Genomic DNA, 24,206 nt, shown 5'->3' with positions numbered 1-24,206 from the left:
TTGTACATCAATTCTCTTCAATAAAGCTGTTTAAAAATTGTTTAAAAATATTCTTTTAATCTGATTTTTTGAAAATTACTTCCGTGTGAACATTTTCACTTTAAAAAAAAGCTTTATTTATTTGAGAGAGAGAGAGAAAGGGAGAACAACTGGCAGAAGGGGGGAGGGGCAGAGGGAGATCACCCGCAACTCAACTCCCAGCTGAGTGCAGATCCCAAAATGGGACTGATCCTGGGATCCTGAGATCATGACCTCAGCCAAAATCAAGAGTCAGCTGCTCAAGTGAGTGAGCCACCCAGGTGCGCCACATTGTCATGTTTTAGTTATGAATATACAGTCCTGTGATTTTTTGTGTTCCTTGTGTTTCCACAATCTAAGGTGGAGCCCTTAGCATATTTTTTCCTGGATTTGTGAACTCTACACATTAAGAAAATCCACCCTCAAAGTTCTCCAGATTTCTTTTCTCTTGTAATTTTGCACTCTGTTACTGCATTCTTTGGGGGTTCATTTATTTATGCAAGATAATTTTATTTATTTATTTTTTTCATGTGCAAGATAATTTTAACCTAGAGGATGTACTACAACCCTACAAATCTCTAAACTACAATAAACTGTCCATCACTTTGAAAAAACAAACAAAAAAAATCTTTTAAACAAAATTCAACTTAGGAAATGAAAGGGTGTTACATCTAAGGCCTTCAGAATTGGCATCTAAAATGTATTGCACGTCTGTTTTGATGTTTGGGGGTTATTTTTAAGTTACTATAGCATAGTAAACTGTGGAGATGAAGGATCTTTTTAAACAAAAACTACACACCACCACTCTGGGAGTCCCTCCGTTAGGAGTCCCTTCGCTTACAATGGCGCGGAATGATTCCTTTCCCTGACTTTCTTGGGCTCCTGCTTTGGCGGCTTACACAGGACACCAAAGGTGGGTAATGCCACAGATGATCTCACGCTGGCATGACGTCAAGAAACCTTGACGTCAGAAGGCGGTTGCCACGGGGACCATTCGCCACCGACGGCAGAGTCGTGAAACCTCATCACCGCACTCGTCTCCGTTTCGGCCTATGCAGGGTGTAAGCTGCTAAAGAAGCTTTAACCTTAAGGGGGCCTCAGGGAGAGGAGTCGTGCTGCCGCCGCGGAGAGCCCCACCTCCGGCTCCGGGTCCCGGGCCCCGGCCTGTGGCTGCGAGCGGCGGCTTCGGGAGGCAGCCGGGGCGGCGGCGACCGACCTGCCGTGTCTCCCCCGCTCCGTGCAGGATTGGGAGAGGGGATCCGCCATATTGGAGCCGGAACCGAAGGTGCCTTGCAGCCGCGGCGCGAGGCGGGTGGAGGCGGCGGCCCTGGCCTGGATGTGAGCGGAGTCGGCTACGCTGGGGCCCGCAAGCCTAGGGAGTGAATGAGCTGCTCACGCTAGTAGCCTCCCCGCCCACTCTCTCCACTTTCCGCCGCCGGGGCCGGACCGGGAGGGGACCGGAGTCGGCCGTGGCGGCGGCAGCGGCAGCGGCAGGATGTTCTCCAAGAAGCCGCACGGGGACGTGAAGAAGTCTACCCAGAAGGTGCTGGACACCAAGAAGGACGCGCTGACCCGTCTCAAGCACTTGCGCATCGTCATCGGTGAGGAGCGAGGGGGTGGTGGCGCCCAAAGGCCTGCCTCGGGGAGCCTCTGGGGACTCTCCCGCCCGCCCTGGCGCTGTGCGGGAATAGAGGGCGAGGCGTCGCCTCCGCAGAGACGCGGGAGGGCGGATAATTTGGGGAAGGGAAAACTTGGCAGTTGGCAAGTACTAATCACCACCAACACAGGGTTACCTAATTTTGAGTTAATAGTCCGAGCTCATTTGTACAAACTAGCATTATTCTAAAAAACTTAGATCTTTGTTGGACTTCAGGAGGCTTGGTGTTGTCGATAATGGTGTTTATAGAATATGTGTGTCAGGTGACTACCGCGGTCCCAATCCAAGTGGAAACATCCCCCCACCCCCCAAACTCAAACAATATAAACCTTAATCTTTCAAGTTCCTTGGCTACTGAGGGCGAGGAAGCAGTTCTACACCTCTTTGGGAAGTGGCCGGTTTCCAAAATTCTTAGGGCAAGAGCCCCGCCCTTTTGTTAAAGTACCGTGTTCATCATTACTGTCACTTGGAGGGAAGATTATTATTAATTACAGAGAACGAAGTAGTTTGTAACTTCCTTTGCTTCTCGAAAATTGTATACAGTTCTGGTTTTACTTAGTTAAAATTTTCTTACCCCTGTTGCCCTCTGCTTCTCTTTGGCTGGCCGACCAAACAGTGCTCGGGTTGTGGTTATAGGGTTAAACGAATCTTTGGAATACTTGCTCATTTCATAGGCTGATAAGGGCTGTAATGATATTTATGGAACACCCGGTCCAGTACTTGGATCTTTTCAGATGGAATCTGAGGTGAAAAGGAAAGTTGCTTTGCTTGTGTTGATACAGAGAGTTATTGGCAGGACTAAGTTTAGAACCCAGATGCCTGAATCCTAGTTCAGAGTTTATTATCTTCAGATCTCCTTCTAATGAGTGTTTTTCTGAAAAGTGTCATTTAATTAGTATAAGTTTTTTAATTAGTATAATTAATATAAGTAAGTCCTGTGTTTGAGCTGTGTGTTTTCCTGTTGTTTATTCATACCATCAGGATACCACCAGTAATATCCAACATTTGTTTGGTTTACAAAACGATTTCACATAAATTATAATTAATTCTCACGGTAACTGTAGAAGTAGATATGATTATACTCCATATTTTATAAATGAGAAAGCTGAGGTTTGGGAATGTTAAGTAGTCATCCAGCTACTAGGAGGCCAGAACTGGAGCCCAGATTTCATATCTCCAGTTTGTATTTTACTCTTTTCTACATTTAAAACAGCAAATCTTTATCACAAGTAAGTTGTATATATTTCTGTCAAATAAGAAAGCAATTAAATCCAGTTTAGCAATATGAAAAGAGATCTAGTTTTCAAGAAAATATAAATCTTCTAAATATAGTTTTCATTTTCATTCTTCTTGAGAGTTAAGTTGTTGAAAAGGTTTGGCTGAGAGAGTGCAACAGAAAGTCAATGTGTGAATGCAGATGTTCACAGACAGTGGAGGAATAAAATTGGAGAATTAATGGAATTTGGCACCTACTTGGGACAGACTGTAGGCTGAGTAAAAGTGAGAGCTATAAAGTTGAGTTCTGGTAGAGTATTGACATTTCCTAAATTAACTGCTGTATTCTCTAGTTACAGAGTGGTTAGGGGATAGTTCGTACATACTTCTTGGGCTTGAAAGTTTTTTCCGTCTGGGTGAAATGGTCTAAATTAAAAGGCTTCAGGTACATGTTAGGTATTTTTAAAACAAAGCGATAATGAGAAAAAACACACTTTTTGTTTTTTTTTATTAATTTATGGGCTTTTAAAAAATATCCTTAAGAACCTTCAAATAGAGAATATTGTGCTTTCAGACTCTATGCCCTTTCAGTGGATGAGGTCCGTACAGAGAGATTACAGCACTTCAGTACTCTTTATTTATTTTTAATATTTTATTTTATTTTAATTCCAGTGTAGTTAACATACAGTGTTATACTAGTTTCAGGTGTACAATAGAGTGATTCACCAATTCCATATTATTACTCAGTTCTCATCAAGGTAAGTGTACTCTTAATCCTGTTCACCTATTTCATCCCTCTCCTCCACCCACCTCCCAGTAAACATGTTTGTTCTCTCTAGTTAAAGATTGTTTTTTTGGTGGGGGGCGGGATGCTGGGTGGCTCTGTCAGTTAGGCATCTGACTCTTGATTTCAGCTCAGGTCATGATCTCAGGGTTGTAGGATCGAGCCCCATGTTGGACCCCACTGAGCCTGGAGCCTGCTTGAGATTGCCCTTCTGCCCCACCCCGCCAGTTCATGGGTATGCTTTCTTTCTTGCTTTCTTTCTCACACACACACACACACAGACACAAAAGAGTGGGTTTTTTTTTTGTTTGTTTGTCTCTTACACAAAAGAGTGGGTTTTTTTTTTTTGTTTGTCTCTTTATACTTCAGTAGTTTTAGACCCATAGTTCTCAACCAGGACAGTTTTTTCCCTCTGGCAATATTGGCAATGTCTGGAGATACTTTTGGTTGTCACAAATAGGGAGAGAGGCTCCTGGCATCTGGTGGGTTGCAGAAATTCTGCTAAATATCTTACACTGCACAGGATAATATATCAGAACAGTATTCTAGTTCTGAATGTAGTGCTGAGATTTAGAAAATTTGTCAAAATAATGGAGTGAAAGATGGATCTCCAAATGTTGTACTTGTTAGGGAAAGAACCCAATGTCCTTCGACTGATAAATGAATAAAGAAGAAGTAGGGGTGCCTGGGTGGCTCAGTGGGTTAAGCCGCTGCCTTCGGCTCAGGTCATGATCTCAGGGTCCTGGGATTGAGTCCAGCATCGGGCTCTCTGCTCAGCAGGGAGCCTGCTTCCTTCTCTCTCTCTCTGCCTGCCTCTCAGTGTACTTGTAATTTCTCTCTGTCAAATAAATAAATAAAATCTTTAAAAAAAAAAAAAAAAAGAAGAAGTAGTATGTATGTACACACACACACACACACACACACACACACACGAATATTACTCAGCCATAAAAAAGAATGCTGGCTTGCCATTTGCAACAACTTGGATGGAGCTAGAGTGTATTATGCTAAGCAGATTAAGTCAGAGAAAGACAAATACCATATGATTTCACTCTTCTGTGGAATTAAAAAACAAAACAGATAAAAAAAAAAAAAGAGGGAGGCAAACCATAAAAGAGACCCATAACATTGGAGAACAAACTGAGGGTGGGTGGAGGGGCAGTGGCTGAGAGGATGAGCTAAACGGATGATAGGTATTAAGGAGGGCAAATGTTGTGATGAGCACTGGGTGTTTTTGTTTTTTCTTTTTTAAAGATTTTATTTATTTATTTGACAGACAGAGGTTACAAGTAGGCAAGAGAGGGAGGCAGGGAGAGAGAGGAGAAAGCAGGCTCTCTGCAGAGCAGAGAGCCCGACGTGACCTGAGCCCATGACGTGAGCCGAAAAGCAGAGGTTTTAACCCACTGAGCCACCCAGGCACCCCTGGATCATTTTTTCTAATAGCTTTATCGATACAGAATTGGTATACAATAAATTACACATACTTAAATCACACAGTTGAATAATTTTGACATACATCTATGCCTTCTGTAGCCATCATGACAATTAAGATTAGGGACATACCCAGACATTCCAGGTAGCAATTATGTCTGTAGCCTCCCAGAGTTTCCTTTTGCTCCTTTGTAGTCCCTTTTTCCCAATGCTACATGCACCCCATCCCCTTCTACCTTCCCCTGAGAGAAACTTTTTATGTATATGTGTGTGTGTGTGTGTGTGTGTGTGTGTATGGTATTACACAGTATTCACTCTTTTTAGTTTGGTTTCTTTTATTCAGCCTTATTTAAAATTCATCTGTATTGTTGTGTGGTGTGTCAGGAGTATATTGCTTTGTTGCTGAGTAATATCCCGTTGTTTAGTTATGCCACAATTTGATGGATATATGAATTTGCACTTTGGGGCCATTACACATAAAGCTGCTGTGAGGTGTACTTATTTATAAACACATGCTTTTTTCCTCTCTTGGATAAATAGCTAGGAGTGGAATGGCTGGATCACATAACAGTTGTGTGTTTAAATTTATAAGAGACTGTCATACTGTTTTTTTAAAATTTTACATTCTTACTAGCAGAGTTTGAGAATTCCATTTCCTGCACACATGTCAACACCACTTGTTATGGCCAGCCTTCTTAATTTCAGCCACTGTAATGAATATGTAGTGGTTATAATTGTTTCTCTGATATCTAATAAGGTTGAGCGTCTTTTCATTTGCTTTTTTTTCATTATATAACTACTTTGAAGTGTCTATTCAGATTTTTTTCATTCAGTTTTGAAAATTCTATTTTTTGAATACAAGTACTTTATCAGATACATGATTTGCAGAGATCTTTTTTCCCAGTCTTTAGACTGTCTTCTTCTAAATTTCTTATTTTCTTTGAAGGAGTAGGAATACTTAATTTTGAATAAGCCCATATATCAGTTTTGTCTCTTATGGTTTATGCTTCTGATTTTAGATCTAAATCTTGGCCTAAGCTAAAGTCACAAAGAGTTTCTGCTATTCTTTCTTCAAGAAATTTTGTAATTTTAGGAGCTATCGAGTTAACTTCGTAAATGATTTAAGGTATGGATTGACTTTTTTTTTTGCAAATGGATATCCAGTTGCTCCAGCACCATTTGTTGAAAAATACAGCCCTTTCTCCACTGAATTGCCTTTGCACTTTTTCCAAAACTCGTTCGTCTATATATGTGAGAGCCTATTTCTGGAATTTCTATTTTGTTCCAGTGATCTGTTTGTGTTAGAGCCAAGACCCCTCCCTCTCCCTCTTCTCTCTTATTCTCTGTTTTTCCTCTTCTCTTCCCCCCCCCCATGTGTATACACAGACATACACACATTTTTTTTTTTTACTGTAACAATAAGTCTAGAATTTATGAATAAATTAGGTAGTGTTGTTCCTACAACTTTGTTCTTCCTTTTCAAAGGTTTTTTTGGGGGTGGGGTTGGTGGGAATTGTATCAGGTCCTTTGCATTTCCATATGAGTTTTAAGATTAACTTGTCAGTTTTTTTTTTTTTTTAAAGATTTTACTTATTTGACAGAAATCACAAGTAGGCAAAGAGGCAGGCAGAAAGAAAGGGGGAAGCAGGCTCCCTGCTGAGCAGAGAGCCCATGCTGGGCTTGATCGCAGGGCCCTGAGATCATGACCTGAGCTGAAGGCAGAGGCTCAACCCACTGAGCCAACCAAGCACCCCAGCTTGTCAGTTTCTTAAAAAACAAATTCCTCCTGGGATATTGATTGGGATTATGGTGAATCTGTTGGTCAGTTTGGGGGAGAATAGACAACAATATTGAATTCTCTAACTCATGAACAAGGTATGTTTCTCCATTTACATAGGGCTGCTTTAATTTCTCTGGCAGTGTTTTGTAGTTTTTAATGTACAGGTATTACACATTTTCTGTCACTTATCCCTAAATATTTTCTACTTTTGATGCCACTGTTAATGGTATTTTTATATCCATTTCCTTGCTAGTGTATGGAAATCCATTTTTCTAAATAAGTGTTGTGCTTTTTTTTTCTTTTTTCTTTTTTAATAATCTCTACACCCAGTGTACGGCTTGAACTCAGGACTGCAAGATCAGTAATTGCATGCTCTCCTACTGAGCTGGCCTGGTGTCCCTGATTTTTGTGTATTGAGCTTGTATTCTGAATCTTGCTAAATTCACTTAGTCTTCTAAACTCACTTAATCTTGCTAAACTCACAGGGTCATATTAAATTTTTGTTGATTCCGTTGGGTTTTTTACATAGATAGTGTTGTCTGAATAAAAACCATTTACTTCTTCTTTTCCAATGGGGATCCTTTTGTTTTATTTTTTTCTTGGCTTATTGAACTCGCTAGAACCCCTAGCACAGTGTAGAACAGGAGTAGTGAGAGTGGGCATCCTTACATTTTTCCTGATCTTAAGAGTAAAGCAGTCAGTTTTTTATCATACAACATGATGCCTTTTATCATGTTGAAAAAGTTTCACTTTTTGCTGGAGTTTGGATCAGGAATGGATGTTGGATTTGTTACATGCTTTTTCTACTTATCTTGAGATAAACAGATTTTTTTGTTCATGTATGAATATGATGAATTATAGTCATTGATTTCAAATGTTAGTCAACTCTGTAGTCCTGGTATTAAACCTCACTTGGTCATGATGTATTTTCATTTATATCTATTGTTGGGTTTGATACGCTAAAATTTTGTTTATAATTTTTATATTTATGTTCACGAGGGATATTGGCCTGTACTTCTCTTTTCTTGTAATGTCTTTGGTTTTGATATCAGGTAATGCTAGCCTTATAGTATTAATTGAGAATTATTCATGTAGAATTATTTTTTACTTACATGTTTGGTGTAATTCACCAGTGAAGCTATCTGCAACTGCAGTTTTTTTTGAAGCAGTGTTTTTTAACTACTTTATTGGAAAGACAGCTATTCAGGTTATCTGTTTCTTCTTGAGGGAGCATTGGTAGTTTGTTTTTTTCAAGGAAGTTTTATTTGGTATAAGTTGTCAGATTTATAGGAATAGAGTGGTTCGTAAAACTCCCTTATTATCCTTTTGATGTTTGTAGAATCTGTGGTGTTGTCACCTCTCTTAAACTTGATATTGATAATTTGTCTTTTCCTGATCAGACTAACTAGAGACTTATACTTTCATTAATCTATAAGAATCAGCTTGGGGCACCTGGGTGGCTCATTTATTAAGCATCTGCCTTCAGCTCAGGTCATGATCCCAGGGTCCTGGGATGAGAACTGTCTCCAGTTCCCTGCTCAGCGGGAAACCTGCTTCTTCCTCTCGCACCTCCTGCTTGTGTTCCCTCTCTCGCTGTGTCTCTCTCTGTCAAATAAATAAATACAGTCTTTTAAAAATAAATAAAAGAACCAGCTTTACTGATTTTCTGTTTTTTCCATTCATATTTCATTGATCTCTGCTTTGATAGCTTGATTATTTTTCTTTCTTTTTCTTTTATTTTTAGCTTAGTTTTAGTTTAATATGCTCTTTTTCTAGTTTTTTTAAAATGTAAATTGAGATTACTGATTTGAAACCCTTTTTCTTTTCACTATAGGCATTTGGTGATGTAGATCTTTCCTAAGTAGCATCCCACAAATTATGGTATTTTTGTATTTACATTTTACCTTGCCTTTCTGGTTTCTTTGATCTATTGGTTAGTTACTATTGTGTTCTTTAGCTTCAAATATTTGCGGATTACTCTGTTATCTTTCTATTATTGATTTCTAACTTAGTTGCATTACAGTCAGGCAACATGTTTCATGATCTGATTTCTTTAAAATTGATAGTTCCACGTATATTGTAACTTGATCCATGTTCCATTTGCACTTGAAAACAATATATATTCTGTTCTTGGGTTGAATGCTCTAAAAATGTCAATTAGGACAATTTATTTGATAGTGTTATTAAAGACTTATGTATCCTTGCTGAATTGCTGTCTACTTGCTATTATCAATATTGAGAGAGTGCTGAAGTTTCTGATTGTAATTGTGGGTTTGTCTGTTTCTTTTTGTGGTTCTATCAGATTTTGCTTCATGTATTTTAAAGTTCTTTTATTAGGTGCAAAAACATTTAGGATTATTCTTTCTCCTTGATAAATTTTTTTTTTAAGATTTTATTTATTTGGGAGGGAGAAAGAGAGCGCATGTGCACGCACACACATGCAGGGGGAGGGAGAAGCAGACTCCCCACTGAGCAGGGAGCCCAAAGCAAGGCTTAGTCCCAGTACCCAGAGATCATGACCTGAGCCAAAGGCACATGCTTAATGGACTGAGTCACCCAGGCACCTCTAAATTGATTCTTTCATCATTATGAAATGATCTTTCTCCCTGGTGATATTCTTTGCTTTGGAAATAGGCCTTTTAATTAAAATGTTTGGATCATGTTCTTTGTTTTGTTTTGTTATTATGCTCTTTGTTATATACCCAGAACTTACTCGTCTTGTGTAAGTTTATACCTTTCGACCACCTTCACCCATTTTCCCCACCTCTTGCTTCTGGCAACCCCCATTCTGTTAGGTTTTTATGAACTTTTTAAAAAAATTTCATGTATAAAGGAAATCGTAGAGTATTTGTCTTTCTCTGCCATTTCACTTAATATATGTAGCAAGTGAAAAAAGGGATTTTCTTTTTCTTTTTTTGTGTGGCTGAGTAATATTCCATTGTCTATATAAAGGTAGGATGTATGTGCATGTGCATGTATACATACATGCACATACATTACATTTTCTTTATCAGTTCATTCATTGGAATAACTTTAGTCATTTCCATGTCTCTGCTGTTATAAATAATGCTTAGTGAATGAGGGTATGCAAATATCTCTTTGAGGTAGTGATTTCATTTCCTTCACATATATACCCAAAAGTGGAATTGCTAGATCATATGGTAGTTCTGTTTTTAATTTTTTGAACTGTCCCAACTGTTTTCCACAATGGCTGTACCAATTTACATTCACACCAACAATGTACAAGGGTTCCCTTTTCTTCACGTCCTTGCCAATATTAATTATATTTGATAATAGACATTCTAACAGGTGTGAGATGGTATCTCATTGTGTTTTTTTATTTGCATTTCCCTGATTAGTGATGGTGAGCACCATTTCGTGTACCTGTTGGCTGTCTCTATGTCTTTGGAAAAATGTGTTCAGATCTTCTGTCCATTTTAAAATTGGATTGTTTGTTGTTTTGTAATTGAGTTGTATGAGTTCTTTATGTATTTTGGATATTAACCTCTTATCAGATACATGATTTGCAGATATTTTCTCCATTCTGAGGGTTGCTTTTTCATTTCATTGATGCTTTGCTGTGCAGAAACCCTTGATGTAATTTGGTTATTTTTGCTTTTAGTATTGTTTCTCGACCTTTTAGCTAAGATCAAATGTATTGTTGCTTTTATTGCCTTTATTTTTGTTGTGAAATCCAAACAGTCATCAAGACCAGTGTCAAGGAGCTTACCAATTATGTGCTTTTCTAGGAGTTTTGTGGTTTCAGGTCTTAGTTTAAGTGTTTAGTTTACCTTTTTTTTTTTTAAAGATTTTATTTATTTATTTATTTATTTGTCAGAGAGAAAGAGAGAGCACACAAGCAGGCAGAGTTGGAGAGAGAAGCAGGCTCCCTGCCGAACAAGGAGCCCAAAGCGGGACTCAATCCCAGGACTCTGGGATCACGACCTGAGCCGAAGGCAGTGGCTTAACCCACTGAGCCACCCAGGCGTCCAAGTCTTTAGTTTACTTTTAATTAATTTTTGTATATGTTGTAGCATAGGGATCCAATTTCATTCTTTTCGTATGTGGCTGTCCAGTTTCCCCAACATCATTTATTGAAGATACTATCTTTTTCCTATTGTGTATTCTTGGATCCTTTGTTGTAAATTAATTGACTGTTTATGTGTTGGTTTATTTCCCTCAGTTCTGTTCCATCGATTTATTGTATCTGGTTTTTTTTGTCTTTTTAAAGATTTTAATTATTTATATGATAGAGGGAGAGTGAAAGAGCACAAGCAGGGTGGACAGTGGGGAGAGAGAGAGGGAGAAGCAGACTCCCATCTGAGCAGGGAAGCCAGATGCAAGTCTGGATCCCAGGGCTCTGGGATCCTGACCTGAGCCGAAGGCAGACGCCTAACCATCTGAGCCACTCAGGTGCCCCTGTATCTGTTTTTGTGCAAATATTATACTGTTTTGATTACTTTAGCTTTGTAATTGAGTTTGAAATCAGGGAGTGTGATGCCTCCAGCTTTGTTCTTTCTCCAGATTGCTTTGGTTGCTTGAGGTCCTTTTTGGTTCCATACAAATTTTAGGATTGTTTTTTGTATTTTTGTGAAAAATGTCATTGGTATTTTAATAGGGATAGCATTGAATCTTTAGATTGCTTTGGGTGGTGTGGACATTTTAACTATTAACTCTTCCAATCCGTGAGTATGGAATCTATTTATTTTTGTCTTCTTCAGTTTCTTTCATCATATCCTGTAGTTTTTAGTGTATGGATCTTTTACCTCCTTGCTTAAATTTATTCCTCATTTTTTTTCTTTCTTTCTTTCTATTTTTTTTTTTTTTAGGATTTTATTTATTTATTTGACAGAGATCACAAGTAGGAAGAGAGGCAGACAGAGAGACGGGGGTTGGGGGGTAGGGGTGGGGGGAGGGGGCAGCAGGCAGCCTGCTGAGCAGAGAGCCTAATGACCTGAGCCAAAAGCAGAGGCTTTAACCCACTGAGCCACCCAGGTGCCTCTTGTATATACTCTTTATATTCTTTAGTGAGTCTTACTGATTTGAAAAATTAATTTGACCTAATTGAAATACTTCGTGAATTTATAAAGAAGCGATTTACTGATCAGATATTTACATAAATGTTACTGATTAATTCGCTTACTAAAATAAGCTGTTTCAGATACTGTAAGCCACCTCTGCATTAACATTTCATTTTTTCTTAAGATTTTATTTATTTATTTGACAGAGATCACAAGTAGGCAGAGAGGCAGGCAGAGAGAGAGAGAGAGGGGAGGAAGCAGGCTCCCTGCTGAGCAGAGAGCCTGATGCAGGATTCAATCCCAGGATCCTGGGATCATGACCTGAGCCGAAGGCAGAGGCTTAACCCACTGAGCCATCCAGGCGCCCAACATTTCATTTTTGTTAAGGATTATATTGCATCTAAGTGACTTATAGGACTGCATAAAATGTGCAATATGTGCAGTAGAATTATTAGTGGTAAAACAGGAAACTGAATAGCCACTACTTAAGGAAAGGAAACATTATCAGGTTCTAGGGATGAGCTGATTAAAGCTCTAAGGCATTGAATTTGGTTCTTAGATTTCCTGGCAGTTAAAGTGAAAAGAGCTATGTTGGGTTCAGTGTTCAGTGTCTTTAAAAAAGAAAACATAGTTTTGCTAAAAAATTTTTTTTTATTCTTGGTTCCAAATTCAGCCATGGCGTGTGTGTGTGTGTGTGTGTGTGTGTGTGTTCATATATTAGCTAACATCTTTTCTTCTAGAAGGACCCATGTGATACAAATGGACCTTTGGGAAAATACGAAATAGGGATAAGTATGTTTGTTAAATCTGTTTCTGATTTCAAATATCTATACAATCTAAGTGATTTTTTCCCCTTTTTCTTTTCTTTTTTTTTTTTTGCATTTCCGTCAATGGCATCATCATCGTTCAGGTTACTAAAACATGAAACTTTCGGGGCGCCTGGGTGGCTCAGTGGATTAAGCCGCTGCCTTCGGCTCAGGTCATGATCTCAGTGTCCTGGGATCGAGCCCCGCATCGGGCTCTTTGCTCAGCGGGAGCCTGCTTCTCTCTCTCTCTCTGCCTGACTCTCCGCCTACTTGTGATTTCTCTCTCTATCAAATAAATAAATAAAATCTTAAAAAAAAAAAAAAAACATGAAACTTTCGTCTTTGACAATGTGGTAGAAAAAGATAAATGGATGTAAGGGTTTCCCACAGATATCTCAAAGTCTAATAAGCATGCCAACAGAAATGTATCTTTGTCTGCCACATTATCTTTAACTTCTTGTTATCCCTCTCTGGTACTTTACATTTTAGCAATATTAAATCAGAAGTCACTTTCTGTGATGCCTGTACTTTTGCTAATGGTGTTCACTATACCATGCAGTCCTCACATCACTTTTAGACCTGAAAGCTTAATCTGTACATAGCTTTGGTGAAGCTTTCCCTATCAGAGGGCATAGGAGCTTTTCCTAGACTTTCTTATTTACTTCTAGTAATTTGATTATTTTATTACAGTGTGTTTATTTGCTTGATTATATCATAACTACCTTCCTGAGGGCAGAGGTGCGTCTTCTTTGTGTTTCCTAGACTTAGCATATTGCTTGGCATATAAGTGCTTAGTAAGTGTCATGTAGGTCAAGAATGAATATGTTAGGTATGAGGAGAAAAAATTTGCCTTTTTTTGAGCAATTTCCTTTTATTTGACAATGGTAGGAAAAACATTTAAAGTCAGTTGAGACCAGACCTTATCGGAAAGAGACCTTGGGTTGTCTTTAGCACCTGTGCAGAAAATTGGTTCAAAACCTAAAGTCTGGGATGCCTGGGTGGCTCAGTTGGTTGGACGACTGCCTTCGGCTCAGGTCATGATCCTGGAGTCCCGGGATCGAGTCCCGCATCAGGCTCCCAGCTCCATGGGGAGTCTGCTTCTCTCTCTGACCTTCTCCTCGTTAATGCTCTCTCTCACTGTCTCTCTCTCAAGTAAATAAATAAAATCTTAAAAAAAAAACAAAAACAAAAAACAAAACCTAAAGTCTGTACTAAGTAAGAAAGAAAAACAAAAAACAGGACATTAACTGAAAGATGTTTGTGACATTATGGCAGAAGTTATCAGATAATCTCCCCTCATTGTTGAAAGAATCTTCATGACTCTTATATACATCTAATTTTTAGAAAACTTATAGCTGATAGCCCAACAACGTGTTAGCTTTAAGGTGTGTTTCCCTACTGCCGCTTAACAGAATACACTGTAGATAGGGAATGTGAGTAAATAGAACACAGAACATCAAGTTTGTGCCCCTAACTTGTCATAGCAGCCACAGGAGACTAATACAGATTTCTTAGTGTCTTGGCCTTTTGTTCTTCCATATGAATTTGGGAATCAGCTTGTAAATCCCTAGATAATATTTGTTAGGATCTTTTTTTGGATGGACTTGAATCTGTAGGTTTAATTTAGAGGAGGTTGACATTGGTAGGGTCTCCATTCTTCATATTCCAGGGACCCTCCATTTATTTATTTAGGCTCTTTTTATTTAAGAAAGACTTGCCTATCTTTTTTATAGTCAAGGACAATTACATTTAAAAAAGATATTAATTTTGTAAAAGGAGGACTTCTGTTTGCTATAGAAGGAGCTCATGTGACCACTTCATTAAATGGTGGTTTAGGTAAAGATGAAGAAGAAAGAATGTTCATCTGCATAAAAATGATATATAAATGTTTTATAACAAAATAAATTCCAAATAGTTTTAAATCTTCAAGATAAAATGAGAAAGAAATAAGGAAATATATTTTATATATTGGAATAGGGAAGATCACTCTCAAAACTTACACCAGGGTTAAAAATCATCACAGAAATTCTTGATGTTTGTCTATATGAAACATTTTATATTTATAATAGTAAAACCCGTCATTAGCAGAGTTAAAAACACTGAATTATGAAGCATAATGGAACGAGTTTGAGAGAATTAATTACTTAACTTATGGGCTATTAAATATGAAATTTGGAAAAGGTGGTGACATATGTTGTCAAGACATATTAAAAATAGACCCTCTCTTGCTGTAGCCTCATTCTTCTGCCTCTCCTGGTGCTGCTTGTGTGCTGGTTCAGTGAGGACCTGGTACCTCCTTTGTGAAGTGGCAGCTGAGAAGACCGGTACTCTCTGATGTTGATGAAAAGCCCAAGGAAGGCGTCAAGGCTGAGAATAATGGTCATTATTAATTTGAAGGTGATGTGGCAGGATGGATCTGTGGTGCAGTTTAAGATTAAGTGGCATATTATCACTTAATAACTTACTAAGAGGTATATATCACTTAGTAAACTAATGGAAAGCCTATTGTGAAAGGCAGGATTTGTCAGTGAGGGAGAACAGATTTTGATTTGATGGAGAACCATTCAATGAAACAAACACATCTGCACAGCTGGAAATGGGGGATGAAGATACAATTGATGTGATCCAGCAGCAGACAGGAGTAGTCTACTAAAAAGAGAACTTGGTACTGTACTCTAGATCTCTCTTCCTCCAGACCAAGATATTCTCAATGAGAAAACTGCAGTTTGATTCCACCACATCTTGACTACTACAGTATAGTTTTCTTGATTCTTTCATTTTCCCCTTCCCTATCACTTAATTGTATATAAAGTAACTGTGTATGTGCACAAGCATATTGTATATTTTTTTAGCTAAGTGGCTGATGGTATGTTTTGATTGACATCAGACGGAGATGGAATGGGGAAATAAACTGGTTCTGGGAAATAGACTGGTTCTGTGAAAATACCTCCTTTCTCCATTTGTGGCATGCTCATTCAGCTTTTTATATTCTGGTAAGTTATTTTGCTCTCAGCATTTAACAACAACAACAACAAAAAAAAAACATAAAAATCCTTGCATACCTTGTTCGAGTGGAGAATTTTAATGTTTTTTTTTATCATTTATCATATCAAGGAGAATTTTGTAACTTTTTTGTATGAAACTGTTACATGTAGGGCAATCTGTCTTTAAGTAGGGGTAAATACTCTACAAGAAATGTTTTCTCTTCAAGTCAAGCATCTTGTTGTTTAAAATATTTTATTTATTTTTTAAGATTTTATTTATTTATTTGCCAAAGAGAGAGAGAAAAAACTTGTGCACCAGCATGGGGAGGGTAGGCAGAGGGAGAAACAGGCTCCCAGCTGAGCAGGGAGCCCAGTGTGGAGCTCATCCTAGGACCCTGGGATCATGACCTGAGCCGAAGGCAGATGCTTACCTACTGAACCACCTAGACATCCTTTATTTATTTTAGAGAGAGAGCGCATGCGCATGCACAGGTGCTCAAGCAGTGGGAAGGGGCAGAGGGAGAGAGAGAATCTCAAGCAAACTCTGTACTGAGGGTGCCATCTCATGACCCTGATACCATGACCTGAACCAAAATCGATAGTTGGATGCCCAACTCCCTGAGCCACCCAGGTGCCCCAAGCACCTTCTTTAAACTTTTTGTTCAAAAAAAAATTATATATAATATTACTGATGGAATGTAAATTCAATGGAATTTTGACTGTAAAACAAAATTTAAAGTGTATATATGTGAGGCACCTGGCTGGCTTAGTCGGTTAAGCATGCAACTCTTGATCTTGAGTTTGTGAGTTCAAGCCTCCATGTGGAGGTGGTGTGGAGCCTACTTAAAATTAAACTATAAATTGCTTCTCGGCCTTTTGGCTAAGATCAAGTATAAAATTAAAATACACATACGCCTATACTTTGAAGTGAGCATTTCCATTTCTTAGGATTCTAAGGAAGTGGTTATATGTGTAGGACCACAGCAATGTTTAGAATAGTGAAAAATTTGAACCAACCTAAATATTCATTCTTTGGAGATTGACTTTGGATTTTAAATATATTACTAAATTTGAGTATTGTAAGTCTCAGGAAGTATTAGGATTCTAGTCATTACTAAATAAATAGGTTGGCTTTTTCACATGAACACCAAATACATTTCAGATATGATTCTATCTCTTCACACTCTTTTTAAAAAATATTTTACTTATTTATTAGATAGAGACGTAGTGAAAGAGCATGATTGGGGAGGAGAGGGAGAAGCAGGTTCTCTGAGAGCAGAGAACCTAACATAGAGCTCTGTCCCAGGACCCTGGGATCTTGACCGGAGCCAAAGGCAGTTGCTTAACAGACTGAACCATCTGGGTACCCCTCTGTTCACTATCTCTGAGAAGTTTTTAAGGAGTGAACATTTTAAGAGAAGCAGTTATCATATATTGATAATATTACCCAATATTTTTGTCTACTTTATGTGGTGGGCTGTGCATAAGCATTTTACATGTGTTATCTGACTTAATTCTTACAACAGCCCAGTGTGGGAGATAGTAATTAATCCCTAAGGAAAGTTGAGCATTAAAAAGCTAGTAAATAGGGGGATATAGAGGAGAAAGTCAGAATATCTGGGTTCTGATATCAGCTATATTATTCACTTAATACTTCTGTACATACTTCATCTCTTTATAAAATAAAAATAACACTTCAGATATTATTGGACGATTACATGAAAAAATGAATTTGAAGCACAGAATTTATGGAAGAATTTAAAACATTATTTGAATTTTGATTGGAACCTTAAAAGTGATAAAATTGGATCAAAGAAATTATGACCTGTGCAAAGTCAGTAAGAATTTATTCCTTTTTTTTTTTTTTTTTTTTTAGGGTTTTAAAATTTATTTATTTGATAGAGAGAGAAAGCGAGAGAGAGGACATGCGCACATGCATGTGAGAGAGAGCATGTACACAAGCAGAGGGAGTGGCAGGCAGACGAAGAGGGTGAAGCAGACTCCCAGTGGAGCAGGGAGCCTGATGTAGGGCTCGATCCCAGGACCCCAGGATTATGACCTGAGCTAAAGGCCTACGCTTAACTGACTGAGCCATCCAGATGCCCCAGTAAGAATTTATTTTTAAGAAATATAGTATGAACCCCTGGATGATCTCTTTTTTTAAGTTTTATTTTTAATTCCAGTTAACATACAGTGCTATGTTAGTTTCAAGTGTACAGTATAGTGATTCACTAATTCCGTACATGTTGCTCTTCATGAGAAGTGCATTCCTTGATCCCCATCACCTGTTTAACCCATCCCCCCATCCACCTTTTCTCTGATAACCATCAGTTTGTTTTCTGTAGTTGTGAATCTCTTTCTTGGTTGGTTTGTCTCTAGTTCTATCCATGTTGTTGCTAATGGCCAGATGATCTTGATGATGGTTTAGATTCTGTACTTTATTCTTAGTCTTTAACCTACTAAAAAAGGATAAATTAGAAAATTATTTAAAAGTTACATTTTGGGGGCGCCTGGGTGGCTCAGTGGGTTAAGCCGCTGCCTTCGGCTCAGGTCATGATCTCAGGGTCCTGGGATCGAGTCCCACATCGGGCTCTCTGCTCAGCAGGGGGCCTGCCTCCCTTCCTCTCTCTCTGTGATCTCTTCCCTTCCTCTCTCCTACTGTGATCTCTCTCTGTCAAATAAATAAATAAAATCTTAAAAAAAAAAAAGTTACATTTTGGGAAAACAAGAATGAAAGGAAATAAAATTCATTGTTGGTATTTTATGTCAAATAAACACAAGGAAATCCTTAAATTATGTCACCTAACAACATTATTTTTTCCCTTTTCACTCAAAACTGATGTAAAATAGCTAGGAAAAGGTACATTAGTGATACAAAAATTTGTTGTCATTGTCTGAATCCTTTTAGAACATTAGGTTCGAGATTCGCAGTCACCTTTCCTTTTCCATTAATTGTCTTTAGAACCTTCTAGAGGCAAGTTGCTTTTTACAATAAACTGCTGCTTATAAAGATGCCGTTTATTGTAAAATGTCTTCAAGGAAAATATGCATCTATTTGATGAATCTGTCTCTTTAAAGCTCTTAAAAATGTTGGGTCTGAGCAACCATTTGAATAAATACATAGTGCTTTGCTAGATTTTAGGCAACTACAAAGGAGTAAAGGAGTTGATGGTACAGTGGAAAAAAAATGAAATAGTCTAAAAGAGAAAGATTGTAGGAATTTGTACTAGTATTTTCTTTTCCTTATTCATTATAGTACATTTTCCAAATGTGTGTATGTTTATTTTCAGTATCCAAAAGAATGACTTTGAGTGTAGGAGGTTGAATTGAGAAATTATTTTCTATTTTAGAGGTCTAGATCCACAATAGTAGTAGCAACATATTTTGATTATTTCGATTATTCTTCCATTGTCTGACCACTCAAAAAAAAAAAGACATTTTTTTATAATAATAGTGGTATATTAATAGCTAGCTAGTGTTTGACCCTGTAAAAGTGAAGGTAATGCATTTGGTTTTTTGTTTTGTTTTTAATTTTTTAAAAGATTTTACTTATTTATTTGACACAGAGAAAGATCGCAAGTAGGCAGAGAGGCAGGCAGAGAGAGAGGGGGAAGCAGGCTCCCCACCGAGCAAAGAGCCTGATGCGGGGCTTGATCCCAGGACCCTGAGACCATGTATGATCTGAGCCGAAGGCAGAGGCTTATTAACCCTCTGAGCCACCCAGGCGCCCCAAGGTAATGCATTTGTTTGTGGTAAAAATGAGTAGTTGGTGATGTAATAGTTTGTAGTTTCTAGACTTAGAAAAAAATTCTTTTTTCCCCAGTCTGGTTTCTCTTCTTTTTCAGATTAATTCTTTTCCACACTAGCCTAGAGGTCCTAGCTCTCAGATTGTTAGTCAATTAAGGTTGGGTAGAGCTCACAAATTGGGACGTCAGGGGGTTGAATATTAGACTATCTAAAAGGAATAGATTGGTAAAATAGAAACAGAAATCTGCATCCTTTAGCATCCTTTAGTATTTCCTCTTACTCTCTGCCCCTGACCATTAATCTACTTTCCATCTCAGTGAATTTGGCTATTCTAGATGTTTCATATAAATGGAATCATAAAATATATGGTCTTTGTGTTTGCTTTTTTTACTTAACATAATGTTTTCAAGGTTTTAGCATTTAATATTCCTTTTTATGGCTGAATAATATTCAGTTGTATAGATACCACTTATTACCTTCATACCAGTCTGCTCTTTGAGCTTTAAAAGGTGACAGGCAGATGGCCGCTCCCAGGCATCTCACAAAGTATGCAAGTTGCCTTAGGGAATAAGTTGACCCACTCAAAAATTTGTCTCATATTAGCAATGAGAATTTGGACATCACCTAGAATCATAATTTTCCTTACTCATAAGTTTAAGGCATTTATGGTGGTTTTGATTTACATTTCCATGATGGCTATTGAGCATCTTTTCATGTGTTTATTGGCCATTTGTGTATATTGTTTGGAGAAATGTGTGTTCAAATCCTTCCCCCCCCCTTTTTCTCTTTCTCCCCCTTTTTAAAAACATTTTATTTATTAGAATGAGTGAGAGAACACACGGGTACCTGTGGGGGGAGGGACAGAGGTCAAGGGGGAAGTAGACTCCTCTGCTGACCAAGAGGTTGACACAGAGCTGTACACAGGGATCCATCTCAGGACCCTGAGATCATGACCTGAGCTAAAGGCAGATGCTTAATCCACTGAGTCACCCAAGTGTCCCAAAATCCTTTACCTTTTTTTTTTTTTTTAAGATTTTATTTATTTATTTGAGAGAGAGACAGTGAGAGAGAACATGAGCGAGGAGAAGGTCAGAGGGAGAAGCAGACTCCCCATGGAGCTGGGAGCCCGATGTGGGACTTGATCCCGGGACTCCGGGATCATGACCTGAACCGAAGGCAGTCGTCCAACCAACTGAGCCACCCAGGCGTCCCTCCTTTACCTTTTTAATTTAATTAAATTTCATTTTATAGTTGAGTTCTGAGAATTGTATGTTGTGGATATTAGGTGCCTGTGAAATGTTTTATTTGCAGATATTTTCTCCTGTCTGTAGATTGTCTTATTTTCTTTTTTTTTTCTTTATAGTATTCTTTGAAGCAAGAAAGTTGTGAGTTTTGATGAAGTCCAATTTATTTTTTCCTTTGTTGTTTGTGCTTTCGGTCTCTTAAGTACAAAACAGTTGACTAGTTCAAGATCATGTTTTCTTCTAAGAGTTAGATAATTTTAATTCTACATTTAGACTTTTGGTCCATTCTGTGTAAATTTTTGTATATGGTATGATGAAGTAGTGATTCCATCTCATTCTATTGCACATGGATATTCAGTTGTCCTAGCCCCATTTGTTGAAAAGCATATTTTTTCCCAAAGTGAGTTGTCTTAATACTCATGTTGAAAATCATTTGACCATGTGAGAGTTTATTTCTGGACACTCAGTTCGGTTCCATTTGTCTCTGTTATCCCAATATCACACTGTCTTGATTACTATAATTTTACAGTAAGTTTTGAAATTCGAAAGTATCCGTTCTACATCTTTGCTCTTTTTATTCTTTTCTTTCTTTTTTTTTTTAAATTGAGGTATAATGGACACATAACATTTTATTAGTTTCAGGTGTATAGCAGTATGATTCAGTATTTGTATTTGTGGTGAAATGATCATCACAAGTCCAGTTAAACACCCGTCACTGTATGCATGATTACAAATATTTTTTTTCTTCTGGTGAGAACTTTTAACATCTGCTTTTTCAGCAACTTTAAAATATACAATACAGTGTTATTAGCCGTAGTCACCATGCTATACATTACATCCCCGTGATTTATTTATTTTACAGCTGGAAGTTTGTTGTTTTTTTTCAAGATTGTTTTGATTAGTCTGGGTCCTGGTATTTTCCTATGAATTTTAGGATCTGTTTGTTAATTTCTGCAAAAAGCCACTTAAGATTTTGACAGAGATTTCATTGACTCTTTAGATATATTTGAGAGAGTATTTTTATCTTAACAATATTAATGCTTCTTGTCTGTGACAAAGAATATCTTTCAGTTTAATTCTTTTGTCGCTCAGTGATATTTCATAGTTTTTAGTATTTAAGTTTTTATTTCTTTCATTCCCAAATATCTTACTCTTTTCATGCTGTTGTAAATGGAATTGTTTTCTTATTTTCACTTGTGGATTATTCTTTGCTAGTAGATAGAAACACAGTTGATTTTGTATATTCATTTTGTATTCTGAAACATGGATGAACTTTTTTTTTTTTTTTTTGCCCCTACAGATTTTTGTCTGTGTGGATTCCTTAGGATTTTTTATATACAAAATCATGTCATTTATGAATAGAGATGTAATGTTTCTTCTCCTTCTTGTTCCTTTTTTTTTTTTTTTTACAATTTATATGACTTTTATTTATTTTTCATATCTAATTTCTTCAGCTACTCCTTCCAGTACAGTGTTGAGTACCAACAGCAAAAGGGGACATCTTTGTTTTTTTTTTGTTTTTAGAGGTAAAGCTTCCAGTCTTGTACCAGTCAGTATGAAGTTAGCTTTGGATTTTTCATAGATGCTCTTTATCCAGTTGAGGAAATTACTTTCTGTTCCTAACTTTTTGAGTATTTTTATCATGAAAGGATGTTGGATTTTGTCAAGCACTTTTTCTGTGTCTGTTGAGACAATTATTTGGGTTTTCATCTGTATATTAATATGGTGTATTGCCATGATTGATTTTTCTCTGTTGAACTGATCTTGCATTCTGGGATAAATCCCACTTGGTCATGGTGTATAGTACTTTTTATATATTGCCATATTCAGTTATACAGTATTTTGTTGAGGATTTCTGTATTTATATCAATAAGGGATATTTGTATATTCTTGTAATGTTTTGGTTTTGGAATGAGGGTGTTATTGGCCTCATAGAGTGTGTTTTAAAGTTTTCTCTTTTTTTGAAGTGTTAATATGAAGCCATTTGGTTCTGGGCTTTTCTTTCAGGTCAGTTTTCCTTATTGCTCAGTCAGTCTTTTCTTATAGATCTACTCAGATTTTCTCCTTTTGAGTCAGTTTTGGTATTTTATGTCCTCCTAGGAATTTGTCTACCTCATATAGGTTATGTAATTTGCTAGTGTACATTGTTCATAGTATTCCTTTGTGATTTTTTAAATTTCTGTAAGGTTGTTAGTAATGTCCTTTTTTCCAATCCAGATTAGTAATTTTAATCTTCTCTCTTCTTGGACAATATGACTAAAGTTTTTCAGTTGTGTTTTCATTGATGTTTTGTACTTTTTTTTCTCTATTTCAAATACCTCATTCTTTATTGTTTCTTTCTTTTCTGCATTCTTTAGTATTAGTGTGTTTTTATTTTTTGTTTTCTAGTTTCTTAAGGTAGAACATTAGGTTATTGATTTTGAGATCTTTACTTTCATTTAGGCATTTAAAACTGTACATTTTCCTCCTAGTGCTTATTTAGCTGAGTGCCATAAATGTTGTGTTTTCATTTACATGTCAAGGTATTTTCCCCCCATGAGCGTGGAATGGAATGTCTTTCCATTTCTTTTGGTCATCTTTAATTTCCTCAGTGTTTCATAGCTTTCAGAGTACTTTCATCTCTTTGGTTGAATTTATTCTAAGGTATCTTGTTCTTGATGCAATGTAAATGGGATCGTTTTCTTCATTTTTCTTTCTGTTGCTGCATTATTAGTTTATAGTTGGTTAAACTAATAGAAGATAGGAGGCTGCTCTAAAATTCAGGCAAGAGACCCTGAGGTATAAAACTAAATGGTGGGGGGGATAGGGGATAGAGAGAAAGAAATACATTGCAGAAGTAAACTTAGCAAGAAAAATGAATGATTTGTTGAGGGGTGGGTGGTGGGGTGGGTGGTGAGAGTTAAAAAGACGGGGGAATAAATCTGAAATGTCAGAAATCTGAAAAACCAACCTAGGAAGGGAATACAGACGCTAGAGAAGATGAGGGGAGGTGGACTTACTTGGGGGGCAAGATGAATGTGAGATACTTGTGAAATTGTAATTGGATAGGTAGTCCTCAGGAGAGGGCATGAAACAGAACCCATGGATTTGAGAGGTATTTGTATATAGATAGAGTTCATTTTGCAATATTTAATGAAGGTGGAAGAAGACATATATTTTTGACAGACCCCAACATTTAAAGGGAGGATACAGTGGAAGAAAAGTTGATAATGGAGATAGAAAAATGCAGAGGAAAAAAGAAAAAGGAGTGTTCACCCTCTTTTCTGATCACATCGAAGTTTCAGTTGGTCACTGTTACTAATATTCTCCCAATATTTTTACTTATATTTTCCCTTTAGCACACAATGTCCTGTTAAGTCCTAAACTTTAATATCACAGCCATTTACCTGTCTTGGTAAGTGGCATAGAGTAAGACATAGAATTCTTACCTGACGCTTAGACCAACTTTGTTTCATCCTGGTTTCCTTGAATCTTTTTAGTTTAGTTTTTATTTTGTAATAAACTAAGTGAAAAGGTAGA

At 37.4% G+C, this 24,206-nt stretch overlaps 1 protein-coding gene, 1 non-coding gene and 1 pseudogene across 17 annotated transcripts in view; 2 read left to right on the top strand and 1 right to left on the bottom strand.

Annotated features, from left to right (window-relative positions):
* The first annotated feature begins 1,012 nt into the window (after nt 1-1,012).
* The window catches only part of RALGAPA1 (Ral GTPase activating protein catalytic subunit alpha 1), a 247,914-nt gene continuing 224,720 nt past the window's right edge, over nt 1,013-24,206 (top strand). For 9 of the 16 annotated variants that reach the window (XR_004285927.1, XM_032344040.1, XM_032344039.1 and 6 more), the window contains exon 1: nt 1,014-1,619. Coding sequence is in view for 15 of the 16 variants with exons in the window: in XM_032344040.1 (XP_032199931.1) it covers nt 1,514-1,619 (106 nt within the window). In the remaining variant the exon portion in view is untranslated. Of the gene's footprint in view, nt 1,620-24,206 lie in introns of all 16 variants that reach the window. The other 7 variants (XM_032344052.1, XM_032344051.1, XM_032344050.1 and 4 more) reach the window with 3 other exon arrangements.
* On the top strand, nt 14,878-15,592 carry LOC116591984 (annotated as a pseudogene).
* On the bottom strand, nt 19,957-20,106 carry LOC116592052. The gene has a single exon (XR_004286284.1). It is a non-coding gene; the product is annotated as a U12 minor spliceosomal RNA (small nuclear RNA).

Source organism: Mustela erminea, chromosome 5 (assembly GCF_009829155.1).
Source record: "Mustela erminea isolate mMusErm1 chromosome 5, mMusErm1.Pri, whole genome shotgun sequence".
NCBI classification, from domain to species: Eukaryota; Metazoa; Chordata; class Mammalia; order Carnivora; family Mustelidae; genus Mustela; species Mustela erminea.
Note: the sequence above shows the minus strand (reverse complement) of the source record. Positions and strands in the feature narration are given on the sequence as shown.